The sequence below is a fragment of the Somniosus microcephalus genome, chromosome 19, assembly GCF_052327205.1.
Source record: "Somniosus microcephalus isolate GS21.2 chromosome 19, FLI_Smic_1.0, whole genome shotgun sequence".
Lineage (NCBI taxonomy): Eukaryota > Metazoa > Chordata > Chondrichthyes > Squaliformes > Somniosidae > Somniosus > Somniosus microcephalus.
Window position 1 is genome coordinate 53,097,009 of NC_141005.1, and position 19,399 is coordinate 53,116,407.

Sequence of the window (19,399 nt, forward strand, 5' to 3'; positions counted from 1 at the left end):
TCATGTAAAGTTTCTGTTAATGTGCTGTCAAATGTAAAAATCTTTATTTTCAACACTTTACGTTCTGGGACAGATTTGTGTGCACTTTTGGAAGTGGCTTAGTGAGTTGCAGTGAATGGTGAGACATAACGGTATACCCCGCAATGGTGATGAGTGCGAATGGAATGGCTCGGGCATTGTAGGGATGCTTTATGTCATTGGTGTTGAGTGGTGCCAACCTGGCGCATCATGTGGCAGCCAGGGTGTACAGTGTCAAGTGAAGTGAATCTGGCCATGGTGAGGTCATCCCTGGCCTCTCGGGCAGCAATGTGGTCGGGTGCTGATGCCCTCTGTCCTGTGCAGCATCAGGTGATTGCAGAGAAGGTTGGTGTTGTTGTTGTTGCTGCTGGTGTGCCTGGTGCCGCTGGTGTGCCTGGTGATGCTGGTGTTGGGGCTGATCGTGGTGGGATCCTGAGGACGAAGGTGAGATAGTTTCAAGGGCACTGATCCTGATGGAATAGATGGCAGGTGAAGTAGAGATGACAGAAGCAATCTGTCAATGGTGGGAGAGGTAATGTGGTCAGACTGGATGGAGACTTGTGTAAAGACTTGCAGCATCTGAATCTGTAGTGGAAATGCAGTTTAAAGAAGTTAGTGGTTAAGGGAATATGTCTCAATCAGCTGGGAGCTTTGACTTGACATTTGAAGCTGTCAACTCATCAGCTGATTCAATGGCCAGTGACCTCCCGCCTCAGCTTCACAGACGAGGTCTAGGCACAGCAGGAAACTGGTGGGCGACCTGCCAAATTCAAAAAGCTGGGAATAAACCTTTGATAAGTGGCTGTAAACAAGCCACTAATGATTTTAATTGCCTCCCCCATCGCTGCCTATCAGGTCTGCTCAGCGCTGACAGATCTGACATTGGGAAAGTCCAGTGTGCGCATTTTGACAGAGGGTTACCGACCCGCTGTCAATCATTTAAAATTTAACAGCTGACCTGCCACCAATCCCATCTGCTGTGCGCCAGCAAAATTCCGGCCGTAATGTAGAGTTCCACTGTTAAAGATACTGTCCCGTGTAGAACTCAGTCATTCAGACCTGAAATGTTCCAGGTTAATCTCTGATGAATTAACTTATCTCAGCTGAGGTGATGTTAGAGAAGCTCTAATTTCCTCACACTTCCCAAGCTTGGGGGAGGGAACAACCACAGTTCCCTCTCTCATTAGTAATTCAGTAACCTCTGTTGGAAGTTGGGTTTACATGAACAATGGCTGAGGTCAGGATTGGCTCAGTTTTGATGCCCTCCATGAATGAATAGTTTGCTCACAGTCTAGGCTTACATATGGAGAATGGCCATTTGGGTGATGGTGGTGCCCACGGTACCTTATCCCAGCAAAGTGTCATGAGTGGATGGAGAAAGAAAATAAAAACCTGTAGTTGGGAGGGGAAGAGGAGCGGGGTTGGTCTGGCGTCTTTAAGCCTGGACAAGGCAATTATGTTCTCACTTGTTTGTGGAAACTAAATACCCAGCCTCAGATATAAAAACATCAGAGCAAACAGCAACCAGCAATCTTCTCCCTAGACCACCAGTTAATCACCAGTTCCTAAGGATACTGTGATCCAATCGGTTGAACATATTAGTGTACTTACATGTAACTGTTTCGGCAGCATGCGATGGGGATGTTTCCAATTCTGACAAATAAGCTATCCCATTATTCAGCTCATGTACCTGGAAGTCCAGTGGACCATCTCCTGATCATCCACTGTAACTTCGAGAGAACCACTGCAGAAATTCTATCCCATCAGGTTTAAGATTCTGAGTCCATTTCCAGCATATATTCTGCAGGCTTTCCACTTTACAGTCTGCATCCACTCTCACCTCATTGGAAGAACTCTCTCACCATTGACAGATCGCTTCTGTCATCTCCACTTCACCTGCCATCTATTGCATCAGCATTGGTGCCCTTCATACTGTCTCACCTTGGTCTTCAGAATCCCACCACGATCAGCCCCAACACCAGCAGCACCAACAACAACACCAGCCGTCTCTGCAATCACCTGATGCTGCACAGGACACAGGGCATCAGCACCCGAGCACGTTGCTGCCCGGGAGGCCAAGGATGGCCTCACCATGGCCAGATTTACTTCACTTCACGCTGTACACCCTGGCTGCCACATGATGTGCCAGGTTGGCACCACCCAACACCAACACCATAAAGCTCATACAATGCTTAAGCCATTCCTTCCACACTCACCATCATTGCAGGGGGTACCGTTATGTCTCACCATTCACTGCAACTCACTAAGCCACTTCCAAAGATGCACACTAATCTGTCCAAGAATGCAAAGTGTTGAAAATAAAGGTTTCAATGTTTTGACACCACATTAACAGAAACTTCACATGAACATTGCATAAAACACCCAAGTGGCTACCCCTGTGTGTTGTTAGTTGGTATGATTGGACTAGGATGAGGGTGAGTGTGAAGGGTGGCTAGTGAGATGGGGAAGTGATAGTGTGGATAGAGAGGGATGGGTGGAGGTGCAAGGTAAGTTGGTGTAAGGATGTGCAGGGGTTGGGTAGGGAAGGCAGAGTGATGGGGATGTGATGAGAGGCACAGCAGGATGAAGGTGAGTGTGGCTTTGTACTCGTGATCTAATGAGATCATTGGAAGGTTTGCACCACTGCAGTCTGGTCCTCCTGATGACATCCCTGCTTATGCCCTCCTGTGCAATGTGCAACCAGGCTGTTTTGGTCTCCTGGGGAGGTGTCGTCCACCCATCAGAAGGGAAGAGGACCTCCCTGTGTGCTGTGACTCCCTCCATAAGCATATGGAGGGAGTCGTGGGAAACCTGGGTGTAGCCCTCTGCCTCTGTGCAGTGCTTGTCAGTGTTTGCAGCACCTCATTGCTGTAGAACACTGACAGCACAAATGTCAAAATAAAGTTGGCCATGGTCCCTTTAAGGAAACCGGTTGATGATGTGTCATGAAATGACGTCACCCGACCCGCCTCCTCTAATTGGACCGGTAAAGGCACTGGGCGGGCTTAACAAGCCCTATCAGGGGAAAGTCATTTCAGACAGCGGGATGGAGCCAGCAGTGGGGTCGGGACCTGCCACCAACCTTGCCCGCCCTAGACCCACCGAGGTGAGCATAATCCCCACCTACAATTCAGTGCCCATAAGGAAACTATAGAGTTGGAAAGTATGCACAGGTAGATATCAGTAAGGGCAGATTGGGCTTTGCTGTGTTGCCCTCTGTGGTCAAATAGCCCACTGATGATCACCAACTGGGACTGACACATGAAGAGGCATTGTTTGGGTGGGTCTGTGGAATCATTTCCCAACAAGAGTCACAATCTTCAAGAGAGAATGGAAAACATTTTGAGGGCCGAGTGCAATGAAAAAAAGCAACATAGGTTTTGAGACATCTTTAATCCAAGTGTTTGAAGCATCATTCTGTCTTTCCATTTAGCCGCTCCACAATTTTACTACGGATACACACAGACAAGCGGGAAGAGTTACACTACCAGCCTGGTGACCACCTTGGGGTCTTTCCTGGTAATCATGAAGATTTGGTCAGTGCCTTGATTGGCCGGTTAGATGATGCACCTCCTGTAAATCAGATCATAAAAGTTGAGTTTTTGGAGGAGAGAAGCACAGCTTTAGGTAATTATAGAAATTATATCTGGGATTTTCAAAGAAAATATCTGCATGTCTAGGCATACAGATATCAGGCAAAATGATACTGGTCTACTCACATATAGGGTATAGGGCCATTTGAAATTCATTGTGCATATATCCTTATCATTCAATTATCTTAATAACTGTTACTGTTTAGATTTATATTTTACTAGTATAATACCCTGATGGTTAATACAATGCTGAATGAGAGGAGCTGACTCCTCCACCCCCTCCTGAGAGGAGCAAAACATTGACTTCACTGTCGGGAGCTAGGGGGTAGTGGGGCAGATGAACCTGTTCCTGCGCCTGAGGCTATGGATTGTCTAGGCACAGCAAATACAGGAAATATTGACATCGCAATCCTGGGCATCCACCAATGCTGATCTTAACAGGCTTCCAGTAGGCACAGAAGATCAATTTAGGAAACCTCATCCTCTAACTTTCTCGCTGCTCAGCATTACACGTGCAGTTAGATGGAAGCTGAGAGGTCAGGGGGACAATCTTCCACTCACTGGGCTCAACACTTTGCAACCACGGGGTTGAGATCAGAAACTCAACAGAGTGGGAGATCAAAGCCTGCAGCCTACTCCATGGTACTGCACAAAGGCACTCCAATTACGTTAACTGGTTGGAAATTTATGTGCAGCCAGTCTTTGGAATTTTCAATGTACATTCTTAGTGGATAAGGCTCTCTGCTGGGACCATGAAGTAAGAAAACTGCACCCCCTGTCTTCACTTATGGGTTAAATATTCATCTCCAGCGCTCTGGGGGCAGAACTTGGGTACATGTTGCTAGTTTGGGAATTCTCCCATTGGGAATTACAGCAGAGTTTCCTGCCCATTCTGTAGATATTCATTAGGAATTGCCAGACAATTGTGGGAACATGTGCCCGAAGTCCTGATGTGTGCTCTCAGCGGGAGAAGCTCTGTGTAAGAACATAAGAAATAGGAGCAGGAGTTGGCCATTTGACCCCTCGAGCCTGCTCCGCCATTCAATAAGATCATGGCTGATCTTCTACCTCATCTCCACTTTCCTGCACTATCCTCATATCCCTTGATTCCCTTAATATCCAAAAATCTATCGCTCTCTGTCTTGAATATACTCAACGACTGAGCCTCCACAGCCCTCTGGGGTACAGAATTCCAAAGATTCACCACCTTCTGAGTGAAGAAACTCCTCCTCATCTCAGTCCTAAATGGCCGACCCCTTATTCTGAGACTGTGACCCCTGGTTCTAGACTCCCCAGCCAGGGGAAACATCCTCCCTGCATCTACCCTGTCAAGCCCTGTAAGAATTTTGAACGCTAAGGTCCAGGAACTACTGTTGTGGATATTAATGAATATTCTTTGTATGCCATTTAAAACAAGTGGGCTAACGCCTACTTTAAACATTAAAGGGGAGATTTTCTGTTGGTTGCCCCTGAGGAACTCTCAGTTTCCTGGTACAGTGAAGAGGAAACAGGGGCGCAAACCCTTTACATTAGCTCTCCACCCCCGTGGGTTCCTAAATTCCTGGAGTAGGTGCAGGCCCAGTGTAACCATGCAGATGAGGTGGCAGGTATCATTCTCAGCCCTCCTGCCTTGCTCTCTTCTGACTGTACCCAAGGGCACCCTATACAGAGGGGCACCCTAAAAACACTGACAGTGGGGCTTTCACTGGGACACTCCACAGATTGGGGTCACAGGACTATCCCAAAGATGAAGGGCAGGAAAGTTTAGAAAATAACTTCTTCCCTCCCCCGCCCTCACCCCAGCATGAGCTTCAGGCCATGAGACCTTTAGGTTGCTGCTCTCCAGCGACAGCCCGAAGGCCTCAAAGTTGGTAGCCAGGGACACAGCCTCTCAGCCTTGCAGCTATGCTCCTGTTTTCCATCCCTCAACCCCACTCCAATCCCAGTGCTAGGCTCTGCCAGGGAATCTGGGCAGACTCCCCTTACATACGTGGCCCGAAAGGAAAATGGGTTCTTAACTGTTCCTGTATTCATATCGTCAACTGTAAATTCTAGATTGCAGCTTTTGAAACAGAAGGAGCAACCTCTTTTGTCCACACAGGCGTTATTAGCAACTGGAGTGATGAGAAGCGCATTCCGCCTTGCACCATCTTTCAAGTCTTTAAATACTATCTGGATATCACAACGGCCCCAACCCCACTCTTACTGCAGCAGTTTGCTCTCCTGGCAAGAAATGACCAGCAAAAGAAAAGGCTCGAAGTTCTCAGCAAGGTAAATTACTTCTTAGTTTATTCAAACTCATTAAACTATTTCAACTAGGTTTATATTTTTTTTTAAAACAAAAGAGTGAGCCTCTTGCCAGCTGTCACAGCTACTCAAAGACCCCTTCCCATAAAGCATTCCATGCCTCCACAATCAAAGTGCACCTAACATTAATGCTAACTCTAACCCGATGAACAGCTGACTCCCTGCAACCCGCCACACTTTTAAACTCGCACAGGCAAGAAAACATGTTTATGTTTGCATAACTGAATAATTTTTAAAATCTTTTCCATTTAAAAAACACTTATCTATTGAAGATGTTGAAACATACATTGAAGGGATTGCCTATAATCCTGCACTTATATACAATGCCTGACTCTGATTGCCATCCGAAATTGGTCATGGGATTTCTCCATAGCTTCACCGGGGGTGATCTTTTACATCCAAGTTTCCAGACACTAGCTTTAGGGCTAGAGTTGCAAATTTTGGGGGACTTGGGCTAGATTCTCATCCCTTTAAATGTACTTTGATAATTCTCCATAATTTGCAGGTCCTCACTGTTAAGTCCGTGAATGATTGAGACACGGACTAGCAGGAGAGAAACAAACAAGTCTTTACTGGTGAAAGGCATAAACGAAACTAACCAACAGAGGCTCTCTAGCGCCTTTTATACAGGGGTGGTCACTGCCGGTACTGCAGTCTGAGACCAGTTATTCTCTTAAAGGTACATACACAACAATTCCTCCCCTTTTAGATAAACAGTACATAACATTCACTTAACAACTAATGATAACGAATTACAATCACAATTACTGTTGCTAGATACATTGGTTAAGTTTAAGCAATTATAAGTTCAGTCTTTGAGGAGGCTTCCTGATTCTGTCTGGATAACGCCTCTTTGGAGTATCAGGTTCTTCTGGCAATGTTGAGTCGGAATCAATGTCATTGTTTGGTTCATCTGCTTCCAATATTACCGCTTCTGCGGTAGCTGCAATTGGAACATCGATTTCATTACCAGGTGTATCAGATCGTGGTGTGGAGTTGACGTTTTCCAGTGACTCTAGAATCTGGTCAGCATGGCGTCTTACAATGCTCTCCCCAACGTCCACGGTATACATGAGAGGTCCTTGTCGTGTACAAATCGTTCCTGGCTGCCATTTCTCAGTGCGGTAGTCCCGGGCCAAAACTGGTTGACCTATCTTAAAACTCCTGGTCGGCCTTTCATTCATATTCTGAAACTGCCTGTTCTCCACATCTCTTCGGACGTTTGGCTTAACCAAATCCAAGCGGCATCATAGTCTTCGATTGAAGAACATCATGGCTGGAGTTTGGTTGGTAACCGCATGCGTCGCATTCCGGTAGGCAAACAAGAAGTTGTCCACCTTGTGTTGTAGGGGTATATCTTCATTACACATTGCCTTGATAGCCTTCTTGAATGTTTGGACAAACCTCTCGGCCAATCCATTAGTGGCTGGATGATATGGGGCAGATGTGTAATGCTTAACACCATTGTTCTTTAAGAACCTCCGGAACTCTTCTGACACAAACTGTGGTCCATTGTCAGAGCAAATCTGTTCAGGCAGCCCATTCCTGGCGAATATGGTTCGTAAAACTGCGATAGTCTTTTCCGTGGTGGTTGAGGACATTTTTATTACCTCTGGCCACTTTGAATGTGCATCCACCGCAATTAAAAACATCAGCCTAGAAATTGAGTTTGCCTCCGCCAGGGCTGTAGCGCCCGAAATTTAGCGCCAGCGTTAATTGCCGCTGCGCCCGCCAAAAATTCAGCTGCGCCGCGCCCAGACGGCTGCGGGCGCTAATGGAGGGTGTCAGCGCCTCGCAATGGGCGCTGAATGCAGGATTGCGGCGCTAATCCCCCACTGCGGCACCCGATGCGGTGCGGCAGGCTGGGGTACTGCAGGCCTCCTCCTTCTGTTAAGGAGGAGCTGCCTGCAGCCGACCGCTGGCCGGTGGAATCGCACGAAAAATGAGCCCGGCACCTCGGAGAAGTGCCGGGCTCGAGGCCCACACACATCTGTGCCGCGGGGGGGTGGTGGAGGAGTCCGGGGAGGGAGGTGCGGGCAGGCGGCCGCCTGGAAAGCGGCCGGCCGCCGCGCCACCTTAATGCGCCGGCGCTAAGTCCAGCAAGAAACTTTTGAAAAATCATTGGTTGCGGCTGCCATGGGCGAGGCGGCCGCAACTGAATTTCGGCGTCCGGCCGCGTTACCACTGCAACCGGGACGCTGCGCACACCGATGACGTCATCGGTGCCGGCGCAGCGCTACTGGCTAACGCCGATGGTAGGGCCCAAATCAATTTCCGAAGCGGCTATAATTCCGGCGCAAGGCCCTCTAGCGCCTCTAATTGGGCGCTAACCCCACTCAATTTCTAGGCCATCGAGTCCATGAAGGGACCAGCAAAATCAATGTGCACCCTTTGCCATGGAGATGAGGGCCACTCCCATGGATGCAGAGGAGCTTGTGGTGGGGCGTTTTGGACCTTCTGACATCCTGCACAGCTCTTGGTCATCTCTTCGATTTCTCTATCGATTCCCGGCCACCGCACAAACGCTCTGGCTAAGCTCTTCATTTTTACCCCACCCAGATGACCCTCATGAAGCTCATTGAGCACTCTATCCGTCAACTTAGGTGGAATTACTACTCTGGATCCACACATCAAGGTTCCTCTGCACACTGACAGCTGTTCTCTTCTTGGCGAAAATGCTGGCAGCAGTGGTTCGCCATGTGCTGGCCATCCCTTCACCATTAAATCATAGACCCGTGATAGTGTCGGGTCATTCCGTGTTTCCTTTTCTACGTTTGCATTTGTCACAGGGAGACATTCGACTATGGTCGAGTGGAATAACTCCATTGGATCCACTGCAAGGTCTTCTTCTTCCACCGTCGGCAATGGTAGACGTGACAATCCATCAGCATTTCCATGCTGTTTAGTTCCCCTGTACTCGATGTCATATTGGTGTGCCCCTAGGAAAAGGGACCATCTCTGCAGCCGTTGTGCTGTCATTATCGGTACGCCCTTCTGAAGGTTGAAAATGGAGACAAGAGGTTGATGATCGGTTAGTAGAGTAAATTTTTGACCGTGCAAATAGTGATTGAACTTCTTCACCCCCCACACTAGGCTGAGGGCCTCTCTGTCAATCTGGGCGTAGTTACGCTCGGCAGAAGTTAACGAGCGTGACGCAAAAGCTATTGGCCTCTCCAAACCATCAAGGAATTTATGTGACAGTACCGCCCCAATGCCGTAGGGAGACGCATCACACGCCAGCCTGATTGGCAGTGCTGGGTTGTAGTGAGCCAATACTTCCTTCGAAGTGATTAAGTCCTTACTCTTCTGAAAAGCACGTTTACAATCATCGCTCCATTTCCATGCTACCCCCATTCGTAGCAGGGCGTTCAGTGGATGCAGAATTGTCGACAAATTCGGCAAAAACTTATGATAGTAATTCACCAACCCGAGGAATGACCTCAGTTGTGACACATTTTCAGGTGCTGGGGCCTTAACAACCGCTTCAATTTTGTCAGGGGACTTATGTAACCCCTCTTCATCAATCATGTGGCCACAATACGATATCTGTTTCTTAAAAAATTCGCACTTGGGGCGGTTGGCTCGCAGCCCATGTTCCCGTAGTCTAGTGAGCACCTGTTCTAGGTTGTTAAGGTGTTCACTGTCATCTTCACCTGTTACAAGGATGTCGTCCAAGTAACACTGAGTCCCCGGAATCCCTTGCAGGACTTGTTCCATTGCTCTTTGCCATATCGCCGGAGCCGATGCTACTCCGAATACCAGTCGATTATACTGGTAAAGACCTTTGTGAGTGTTTATCGTGAGATACTTCCTAGAGGACTCTTCAACCTCCATCTGCAAATATGCTTGTGCTAGGTCAATTTTTGTAAAATGCTTCCCTCCAGACAGTGAGGTGAAGATGTCTTCTATCCTTGGAAGAGGATATTGTACTGTGTGAAGGACAGGGTTCACCGTCACCTTGAAATCCCCACAGATGCGAATCTTCCTTGGCTCTCCGGACTTATTGCTTAACGTTTTCTTCATGACAGGAATGATGGGTGTCGCCCACTTGCTCCAGTCGACCTTAGACAACACGCCCGCCTTCTCCAGATTCTCCAGCTCTGCCTCGACGGCTGGACGAATTGCATATGGTACCGGTCTCGCTTTGAAAAACTTGGGAACTGCATTCTCTTCTATTTTTAACGAGGCGGTTACGCCTTTAAGCGTGCCCAGTTCTTGTTGAAATACCTCTTTGGCGTTAGCTAAGATTGTTGACAATCGTCCAGGAGTGACGTCTTCATCTTTTTTACCGTCCACCGTCATTGCATGAATGGAATGCCAATCTAAGTTTATCTTCCTGATCCATTCCCGTCCCAATAACGGTGGTCCACCATTTGGCAGTATGTAGAGATACAATTTCTGTATTTTCTTGCCATTGTATTCGACAGGCACCCTTATTTTTCCTCTGGGGTATACTTTTTGCCCCGTATACGTCGTCAAGACGATGGATGTCTCTCTCAAGGGTATGTGTGAAAATAGCCGCTCATAGTCCCGTCGATTCATGACGGTTAGCGCTGATCCTGTATCCAATTCCATTTTAACTTGGGACCCTGCTATCGTGAGGGTGACCCAAGTGGTTCGGTAATCCTCTTTTGCGATTACATTGTGAAGTTTGAGACAGCTTAATCTCCTGTTCTCGGATTCACTATCGCTCATCTTTTGTACTTTCTTGTACGGTTCCTTAGCAGCTTTTTTGTTGTCGCTGGTCTTCTTCCCAGACCTACAAACTCGTGCAATGTGTCCAATCTTCCCGCATTGTCTGCATATTTTGTCTTTGGACCAGCAGTCCTTCTGGTCATGGTTAGTTCTGCCGCAGCGATAACATTTTGCAAATCCCCGTGTCATTTCGTGGGTGCCGTATTCCTGTGGTTTTTGTTGAATTACTGCAGCTCCCCTGGCTGCTGCTTCATACGATACTGCCACGCTGAAAGCCTTATCTAGCGTCAGCTCTTTTTCTGCGAGTAACTTCTTCTGTGTTCCTTCACTCAGGAGTCCACAGACAAATTTGTCCCGTAGGGTATCTGCCAGTCCTGCTCCGAACTGGCAATGCTTTGATAGCTTGCGTAGTTCCGTAAGATACTCAGCATTGCTCTCATCTTTGTGCTGAGTTCTCCTGTGGAATTTAAATCTTTCTGCTATCAACAGCGGTGCAGGGTTTAAGTGCTCCTGTAGAACAGCAACAATTTCGTTAAAACTCTTCGCCTTCAGTTTGGCTGGAGTAATCAGATCCCGCAATAGGCCGTACGTTCTAGCGCTCATTACGTTTAGCAATATTGATGCCTTTTTCCCCTCCGCTATTTCATTTGCCTCGAAATATACCTCGACTCTTTCCACATACGTCGTCCAGTCCTCTAATGTATTATCAAAAGCAGTGATACAGCCAGTCTTCGGCATCTTGCAAATCTAAAATGGCGCCTCCCGCGCTTTGCCTTCTTCTCCGATTTAACAAAATGGCGCCTCCCGCACTTTTCCTTCTTCCCCGCTGTTGTTAGCGCTGCTTTCCATGGTTTCTTGCGCGTATTCTTTTTCTTTTATTATTTTCCTGTCGTGGAGCGGACCCTCTGGAACACTTCCCTCCCTCTTCTGAGGTCCGAACGCTGCCCAGCTTCGAAACACCGGCCGCGCCCTGTATGCTCCACCCTCTCTCTCTCTCCTTGCTTCCCGACTCGCTGCCCGGCTCCGTTGCAGCCCAGGAAGGATCAGAGCACTACCTGCCACCAGCCCGATTAGCTGGGAAACCACGGACCGAGGAACCCAGCCTGGCTCTGGACAGTCTCTCCTGCAAGTTTTGAAATCGATGGTTGACGGTCGACGCCCGTTTCTCGAGTTTCAATGGCCTATTTTTTTTTTTTTTCTTCTTTCTTCTGGCTCCGACCTTCAACACGTCGTCGGAGCTGCTGCTGAGTTGCAGGTAAGTTCGTTTCTAACTCGTCGCCAGTGTTAAGTCCGTGAATGATTGAGACACGGACTAGCAGGAGAGAAACAAAGAAGTCTTTACTGGTGAAAGGCATAAACGAAACTAACCAACAGAGGCTCTCTAGCGCCTTTTATACAGGGGTGGTCACTGCCGGTACTGCAGTCTGAGACCAGTTATTCTCTTAAAGGTACATACACAACACTCACCACAGCTCTACGAGAGGGTGTTAGTTCAGTCAGTGGCTTGTAAAATCAGACTTTCTCATGGAAGAGTCATGTATAGGCATAGTGTCCAACTCGCGACCACTGCACTATAAAGCAGTAATATCTGAGTGTCTGTTATTGTTCCTCTTGGTGATACTCATAATATGGATTCTTGTCTGGTCCAGCAAAGGTCCTTCCTTATATTTCTCTCCCAACCTCAGCAACTATAGAAACATAGAAACATAGAAGATAGGAGCAGGAGTAGGCCATTCAGCCCCTTGAGCCTGCTCCGCCATTCAATGCGGTCATGGCTGATCATCCAAATTCAGTACCCTGTCCCTGCTTTCTCCCCATATCCCTTGATCCCCTTAGCCTTAAGGAATATATCTAACTCCTTCTTGAATGTATTTAATGAATTGGCCTCAACTGTCTTCTGTGGTAGAGAATTCCACAGGTTCACCACTCTCTGGGTGAAGAAATTCCTCCTCATCTCTGTCCTAAATGGCTTACCCCTTATCCTTAGACTGTGACCCATGGTTCTGGACTCCCCCGCCATCGGGAACAGCCTTCCTGCATCTAGTCTGTCTAGTCCTGTTAGAATTTTATAAGTTTCAATGAGATCCCCTCTCATTCTTCTAAACTCTAGCGAATATAAGCCTAATTGACCCAATCTCTCTTCATACGTCATTCCTGCCATCCCAGGTATCAGTCTGGTGAATCTTCGTTGCACTCCCTCCATGGCAAGAACATCCTTCCTCAGATAAGGCGACCAAAACTGCACACAATACTCAAGGTGTGGTCTTGGTATGGTATGGCAGCCTTTTGGTTTAGACCAGTTCTCTGTATTGTGAGAAAGATGTTTAGTCTACTTTAGACCTCACCTTTGGAGCATTCAATAATCCTAACTGTAATACGCTATGCCTGCAGTGACGGTTTAATAAGGACCATGCATTCCATTGGCAGGGTTTGCAGGAGTATGAGGAATGGAAGTGGTACAATAACCCAACCATAGTGGAAGTGCTGGAGGAGTTTCCTTCTGTTCAGGTCCCAGCAACCCTACTGCTTACCCAGCTTCCCCTGCTGCAGCCTCGATATTACTCTATCAGCTCATCTCCTGACATGTACCCAGAGGAGATTCACCTTACAGTGGCTGTGGTTTCATATCGCACAAGAGGTACACGCATCAAAAGTATGAGATATGCTCATCGCTGCTACATTGCTGTGCTTAGAATTCTTTTTTTCTAGACGGAATGCCAATATATAAGTGGCAGTAAAGTTATGCCCAAGTGTAAGAATGAAAAAATGAAGTTATGTACAATAGTGGCATTGAGACACTATCCGGCATGCAGGTCCAAGCCTACATCATGACAGCTGTTAGGTGGTACAAGCTTCACCTCATGCATCTATGAAACATAGATGAACATACGAACAATGACGGACAGGAAAAGACCCTTTGATCCATCCAGCCTGTCTCTCACAATTGCGCTGCCTTATGCATTACAATATAAAGACTCCGCACCCGACCCAAAACTGTGTGATCTCCTGGGAGAGGCGAGAAACCAGATTTGGGAGAGAAAAAAATCTGGGAAATTCCTCTCTGACCCCCTTTAGGTGATTAAAACGAATCCAGGAGATCACTCTGGCCCTGATAATGCTGTGCAGTACCTACCTTTTGTACGAGGTGATCTCTGCCCAAGCCAGAAACAGGCCCAGCTCTCGCTTGAGGGCCCAAGCTCCATTGTGCAGTGCACAATGGATGTTGAAAAGAGCAGGAGAGCAGACAAGGTAAATCGAGTGGTAAAGGTTGGGTAGCACCAAGCTTGGGTTTTTAAAACCTGTAAATTATAGGTAAAAGAGAAGACCAAAGTTGTGATAAAGTTCCATAGTTTTATGGTCTAGAGAAAGAATGAGTTAGAATAGATTTTGGTGCAATGGGTCTTGATTTTAACACAGTGAGGAAACACGGAAGAGGAAGAGTGTGCAGGATTGTCTATTTGGCGCTCAGGAGGAACCCTGGGGGAAAGTTTGGAGAAAGTTTACTATCGGATAGCACTGGCATGCAAAACCATGACCGAATCTAAAATGTATTAGTTCGTGTAAGTGTGCAACTATAAGTGATAGAGCAGAACATATAGAAAAGGGGAAAATTTAAATCAGTGGATTGCAATCTACTGCTCACGGCACCTTCTCTCATCTCATGTACTGGAGTTAGCTCTTAACAGGACTAGAATAAGTGGAAAGAAATTATTTATACCGTAAAGGGTACTATCTAATTTTGGCTGTTGTTTGGTATTTGATTTATATGACTGGCGTGTTAAGTGTTAAACCTCAAGATAGTTTTATTTTGTTCTGTTTAAAAAGTGTTACATGTTGTGGTTTGGTAGCAACACACCGTTCTATACCATGGTAGGACATGGTCCCTTCCATAATTCCACAGGATATTTCAAAAGATAACTCAGTGAAGACCATTCTCTGCCCCACCCTAGTGACTGGTTGCAGAGGCTGGGGAGCTTGGCTTGAGTGAGGGAATGCTGCATGACAAGGATGGATGAAATCTAAAAGAGAGTGGAGAATAACTAACCATTTAAATGCAATATATTGTGGTTATATTTGACAATGAGCCACTGTCTTTATGTTTACAGATGGCGAAGGGTCACTACACCATGGAGTCTGCTCTTCCTGGTTTAACAGGATAGACAGGGATGAAACGGTGCCATGCTTTGTCAGAGGGTAATCAGTTTTTCATGAAAGTATGAAGTTTAACAGCTGTCTGAACTGTATAAATGCGTACTGCAAATCTTTACACAAGCATAGGCCGTTGAATTTTGAAAAGTGCTTTTAAGAAAGATAGGTCAGATTTTCCTGTGCCTGGGTGAATTGGGTAATCATCTCCTCCCCACCCAATTTCCCCTCGGTGAACTGCACCCATGCAATCTGAGCATTCCTAGTTAATAGGAGGAAAAATAGTGATTTCCCCTTCTTCAGAGCCTTGGTGCACTGCAAGTAAAGTGTATGTTGTAAAATGCATACCAGTACTTGCAATTATATCTATTGTGGATTCAATATACATAGGAATTGTTGCAGTCAGAGCTTAAACTGATAATGGATGGAGGAACAAAGGGGGAAGAGCCCACTGACATTAACCACTGCCAATTTTATTAAGCTGAGATGTGATTTAGCGAAAATGGACTGGAAACAGCTACTTGAAGGTAAATCAGTGTCAGAGCAGTGAGAGTATTTAAGGAGGATCTAGTGAGGGTTCGGTACAAATACATTCCCAAACAGAAAAGGGTGGGACTCTCAAATCTAGAGCCCCCTGATGTCAAGGAGCATACAGGGTAGGATGAGGCAAAAAAGGGAAGCTTATGTCAGATAACGAGAGCTTATTGCAGAAAGCCTAGAGGAGTATAGAACGTGCAGGGGTGAAATTGAAAAGGAAATTGGGATAGCAAAGAGAGGGCATGAAAAAATATTGGCAAGTAACATCAAGAAAGACCCAAAGATGTTTTATAAATACATAAAGAGTAAGAGGATAACTAGGGAAAGAGTAGGGCCTATTAGAGACCAAAAAGGTAACCTGTGTGTGGGGGCGGAAGACATGGGTATGGTTCTTAATGAATACTTTGCGCCCATCTTCACAAAAGAGAGGGATGCTGTAAATATTGTAGTTAAGGAGGAGGAGTGTGAAATATTGGATGGGATAAGGATAGTGAGAGAGGAAATATTAAGGGGTTTAGCATCTTTGAAAGTAGATAAATTGCCTGGGCCAGATGAAATATACCCCAAGCTGTTAAGAGAAGCAATGAAGGAAATAGCAGAGGCTCTGACCATCATTTTCCAATCCTCTCTTTCTACAGATGTGGTGCCACAGGACTGGGGGACTGCTAATGTTGTACTGTTGTTTAATAAGGAAGTAAGGGATAAACCAAGTAATTACAGGCCAGTCAGCCCAACCTCGGTGGTGGGAAAATTATTGGAAAAAAATTCTGAGAGACTGTACTAATCACCATTTAGAAAGGCATGGGTTAATCAAGGACAGTCAGCATGGATTTGTTAAGGGAAGGTCATGTCTGACTTGATTGAATTTTTTGAGGCAGTAACAAGGAGGGTCGATGAGGGTAGCATGTTTGAGGTAGTCTACATGGATTTTAGCAAGTCTTTTGACAAGGTCCCACATGGCAGATTGGTCAGAAATGTAAAAGCCCATGGGATCCAAGGGAAAGTGGCAAGATGGATCCAAAATTGGCTCAGTGGCAGGAAGCAAAGGGTAATGGTCAACGGGTGTTTTTGTGACTGGAAGGCTGTTTCCAGTGGGGTTCTGCAGGGCTCAGTAATAGGTCCCTTGGTTTTTATGATATATATCAATGATTTGGACTTCAACATAGGGGGCATAATTAAGAAGTTTGCAGATGATACAAAGATTGGTCATGTGGTTGATAGTGAGGAAGAAAGCTGTAGACTGCAGGAAGATATCAATAGGTAGGTAGAAAAGTGGCAAGTGGAATTCAATCTGGAGAAGTGTGAGGTAATGTGAGTGCGTCGGCGGGAATCCTGAGTGGCAGAGCGGGGCTATAAAAGTCCCAGAGACCAGGTAAGGCCTCAGTGCGTCGGCGGGAATCCTGAGCGGCAGAGCGGGGCTATAAAAGTCCCAGAGACCAGGTAAGGCCTCAGTGCGTCGGCGGGAATCCTGAGCGGCAGAGCGGGGCTATAAAAGTCCCAGAGACCAGGTAAGACCTCAGTGCGTCGGCGGGAATCCTGAGCGGCAGAGCGGGGCTATAAAAGTCCCAGAGACCAGGTAAGGCCTCAGTGCGTCGGCGGGAATCCTGAGCGGCAGAGCGGGGCTATAAAAGTCCCAGAGACCAGGTAAGGCCTCAGTGCGTCGGCGGGAATCCTGAGCGGCAGAGCGGGGCTATAAAAGTCCCAGAGACCAGGTAAGGCCTCACAGCGTCGGCGGGAATTTCAGCGGCAGAGCGGGGCTATAAAAGGCCCCAGAGACCAGGAAGGTTTACCAATCTCCAGTCTGGGAACTCGGAGGGAAGGAGAGAGGTAAAAAGTAATCCAAGTGTGACGTCACCAGAAAGCAGGTAAGTGATTGGTTGGTAAGTATTTCTCCCTTTTTAAGCTTAAATCTCTTTGGTTTATAGTTTCTAAGGTGTGATATTCACCATCTAGAATCGGGGCAGAGGGTATTTAAGAATAATATTAATAAATTTAATTAATTACATAGAATGGGAGATCAGGTGATGTGTTGCTGCTGCAATATGTGGGAGCTGGTGAACACCATTGATGCTCACGGTGATCACATTTGCAGTAAGTGTTGGCTGCTCGAGGAACTCCGGCTCCGTGTTGAAGAGCTGGAGTCCGAGCTTCAAACACTGAGACACATCAGGGAGGGGGAGAGTTACCTGGACTCTGTGTATCACGAGGTATTCACACCAATTAGATTAATTAATTCAGATGTAGCCCGTGGCCAGGGTCAGGATGGTGTGACTAGAAGTGAGGCAGGTACGGGGATCCAGGAGGTAGTGTTGGAGGAGCCGCAGCCCTTGCACTTGTCCAACAGGTTCGAGGCTCTTACTCCCTGTGAGGATGGGAACAGGGACTGCGGGGAGGATGAGCAACCTGACCACAGCACAGTGGAGCAGGGGGCCATTCAAGTGGGGGGAGTTAAAAGAAATGTTGTAGTGGTAGGGGATAGTATCGTTAGGGGGATAGATAGAGTTCTTTGCAGCCGAGAGCGAGAGTCCTGAAGGCTGTGTTGCCTGCCCGGTGCCAAGGTTAAGGACATCTCCTCTGGACTGGAGAGAAACTTGGAGTGGGAGGGGGAAGATCCAGTTGTCGTGGTCCATGTTGGTACCAACGACATAGATAGGACAAGGAAGGAGGTTCTGCTGAGGGAGTTTGAGCAGCTAGGGGCCAAATTAAAAAGCAGAACCACAAGGGTAATAATCTCTGGATTATTACCTGAGCCACGAGCGAATTTGGCTAGGACAAATAAAATTAGAGAGTTAAATGCGTGGCTCAAAGACTGGTGTGGGAGAAATGGGTTTTGCTTCCTGGGACACTGGCACCAGTACTGGGGCAGGAGGGAGCTGTTCCGTTGGGACGGGCTTTACTTGGCCAGTGCTGGGACTAGAGTCCTGGCGGATCATATAACTAGGGCTGTAGAGAGGGCTTTAAACTAACTAGTGGGGGGGAGGTTCCTAGAGAGCAAATAATAAAAATGACAACAGAGAAGGTCATAGACTTAGGTAGCAGTGGGGAAATTAAAAACCAGAGCATGTCAGGAAGGGGCAGAAGGTATGGAGTAAAAGGTAAAGTAATAAAAAGGGCAAAAGCAGGAACTAAGTGTCACAAAACATATTTGAAAGTTCTCTATCTGAATGCACGTAGCATTCGTAACAAAATAGATGAGTTAATGGCACAAATAACTACATATGGGTATGATCTTGTGGCCATTACAGAAACATGGCTGCAGGGTGACAATGCCTGGGAATTAAACATACCAGGTTATTTAACGATCAGGAAGGACAGGCAGGAAGGAAGGGGAGGTGTAGTGTCTATGTTAATAAAGGAAGGAATCACTGTAATACAGAGAAATGATATTGGGTCAAAAGATCAGGATAATGAAACAGTTTGGGTGGAGGTAAGGAATAATAAGGGGAAAAAAACACTAGTGGGTGTAGTCTATAGGCCTCCGAACAGTGGCAACTCTGTTGGGCGGAGTATCAATCAGGAAATAGTTGAGGCTTGTAATAAGGGAACATCTATAATTATGGGGGATTTTAACTATCATATTAATTGGACAAATTAAATTGGGCAGGGCTGCCTTGAGGATGAGTTCATTGAGTGTATTAGGGATGGGTTTCTTGAGCAGTATGTAACTGAACCGACCAGGGGGCAAGCAACCTTAGATCTGGTCCTGTGTAACGAGACAGGATTAATTAAAAATGTCCAAGTAAAGGATCCCCTTGGAATGAGTGACCATAACATGGTTGAATTCCATATTCAATTAGAGGGTGAGAAGGTTGGATCTCAAACAAGCGTGCTAAGCTTGAATAAAGGAGTCTATGAAGGAATGAGAGCGGAATTGAGTAGAGTGGATTGGGAAAATAGATTAAAGGGTAAGACGATACATGATCAGTGGTGTACATTTAAGGAGTTATTTTACAACTTCCAAAAAAATATATATTCCACTGAGAAGAAAAAGGTGTAAAAGAAAAGAGAGCCATCCGTGGCTAAGTAAAGAAATTAAGGATAGTATTCGACTAAAAACAAGGGCATATAAGGTAGCCAAATCTAGTGGGAGGATAGAGGATTGG

General features: G+C 46.6%; 1 protein-coding gene across 2 annotated transcripts in view; it reads left to right on the forward strand.

Annotated features, from left to right (window-relative positions):
* Positions 1 to 19,399, forward strand: part of nos1 (nitric oxide synthase 1 (neuronal)) — a 111,277-nt gene that overhangs the window by 67,627 nt on the left and 24,251 nt on the right. For both annotated transcript variants that reach the window (XM_085961785.1, XM_085961786.1), the window contains exons 22-25: positions 3,452 to 3,645; positions 5,713 to 5,882; positions 13,041 to 13,251; positions 14,720 to 14,807. In XM_085961785.1, the coding sequence (XP_085817911.1) occupies positions 3,452 to 3,645; positions 5,713 to 5,882; positions 13,041 to 13,251; positions 14,720 to 14,807 (663 nt within the window). The remainder of the gene's footprint in view (positions 1 to 3,451; positions 3,646 to 5,712; positions 5,883 to 13,040; positions 13,252 to 14,719; positions 14,808 to 19,399) is intronic.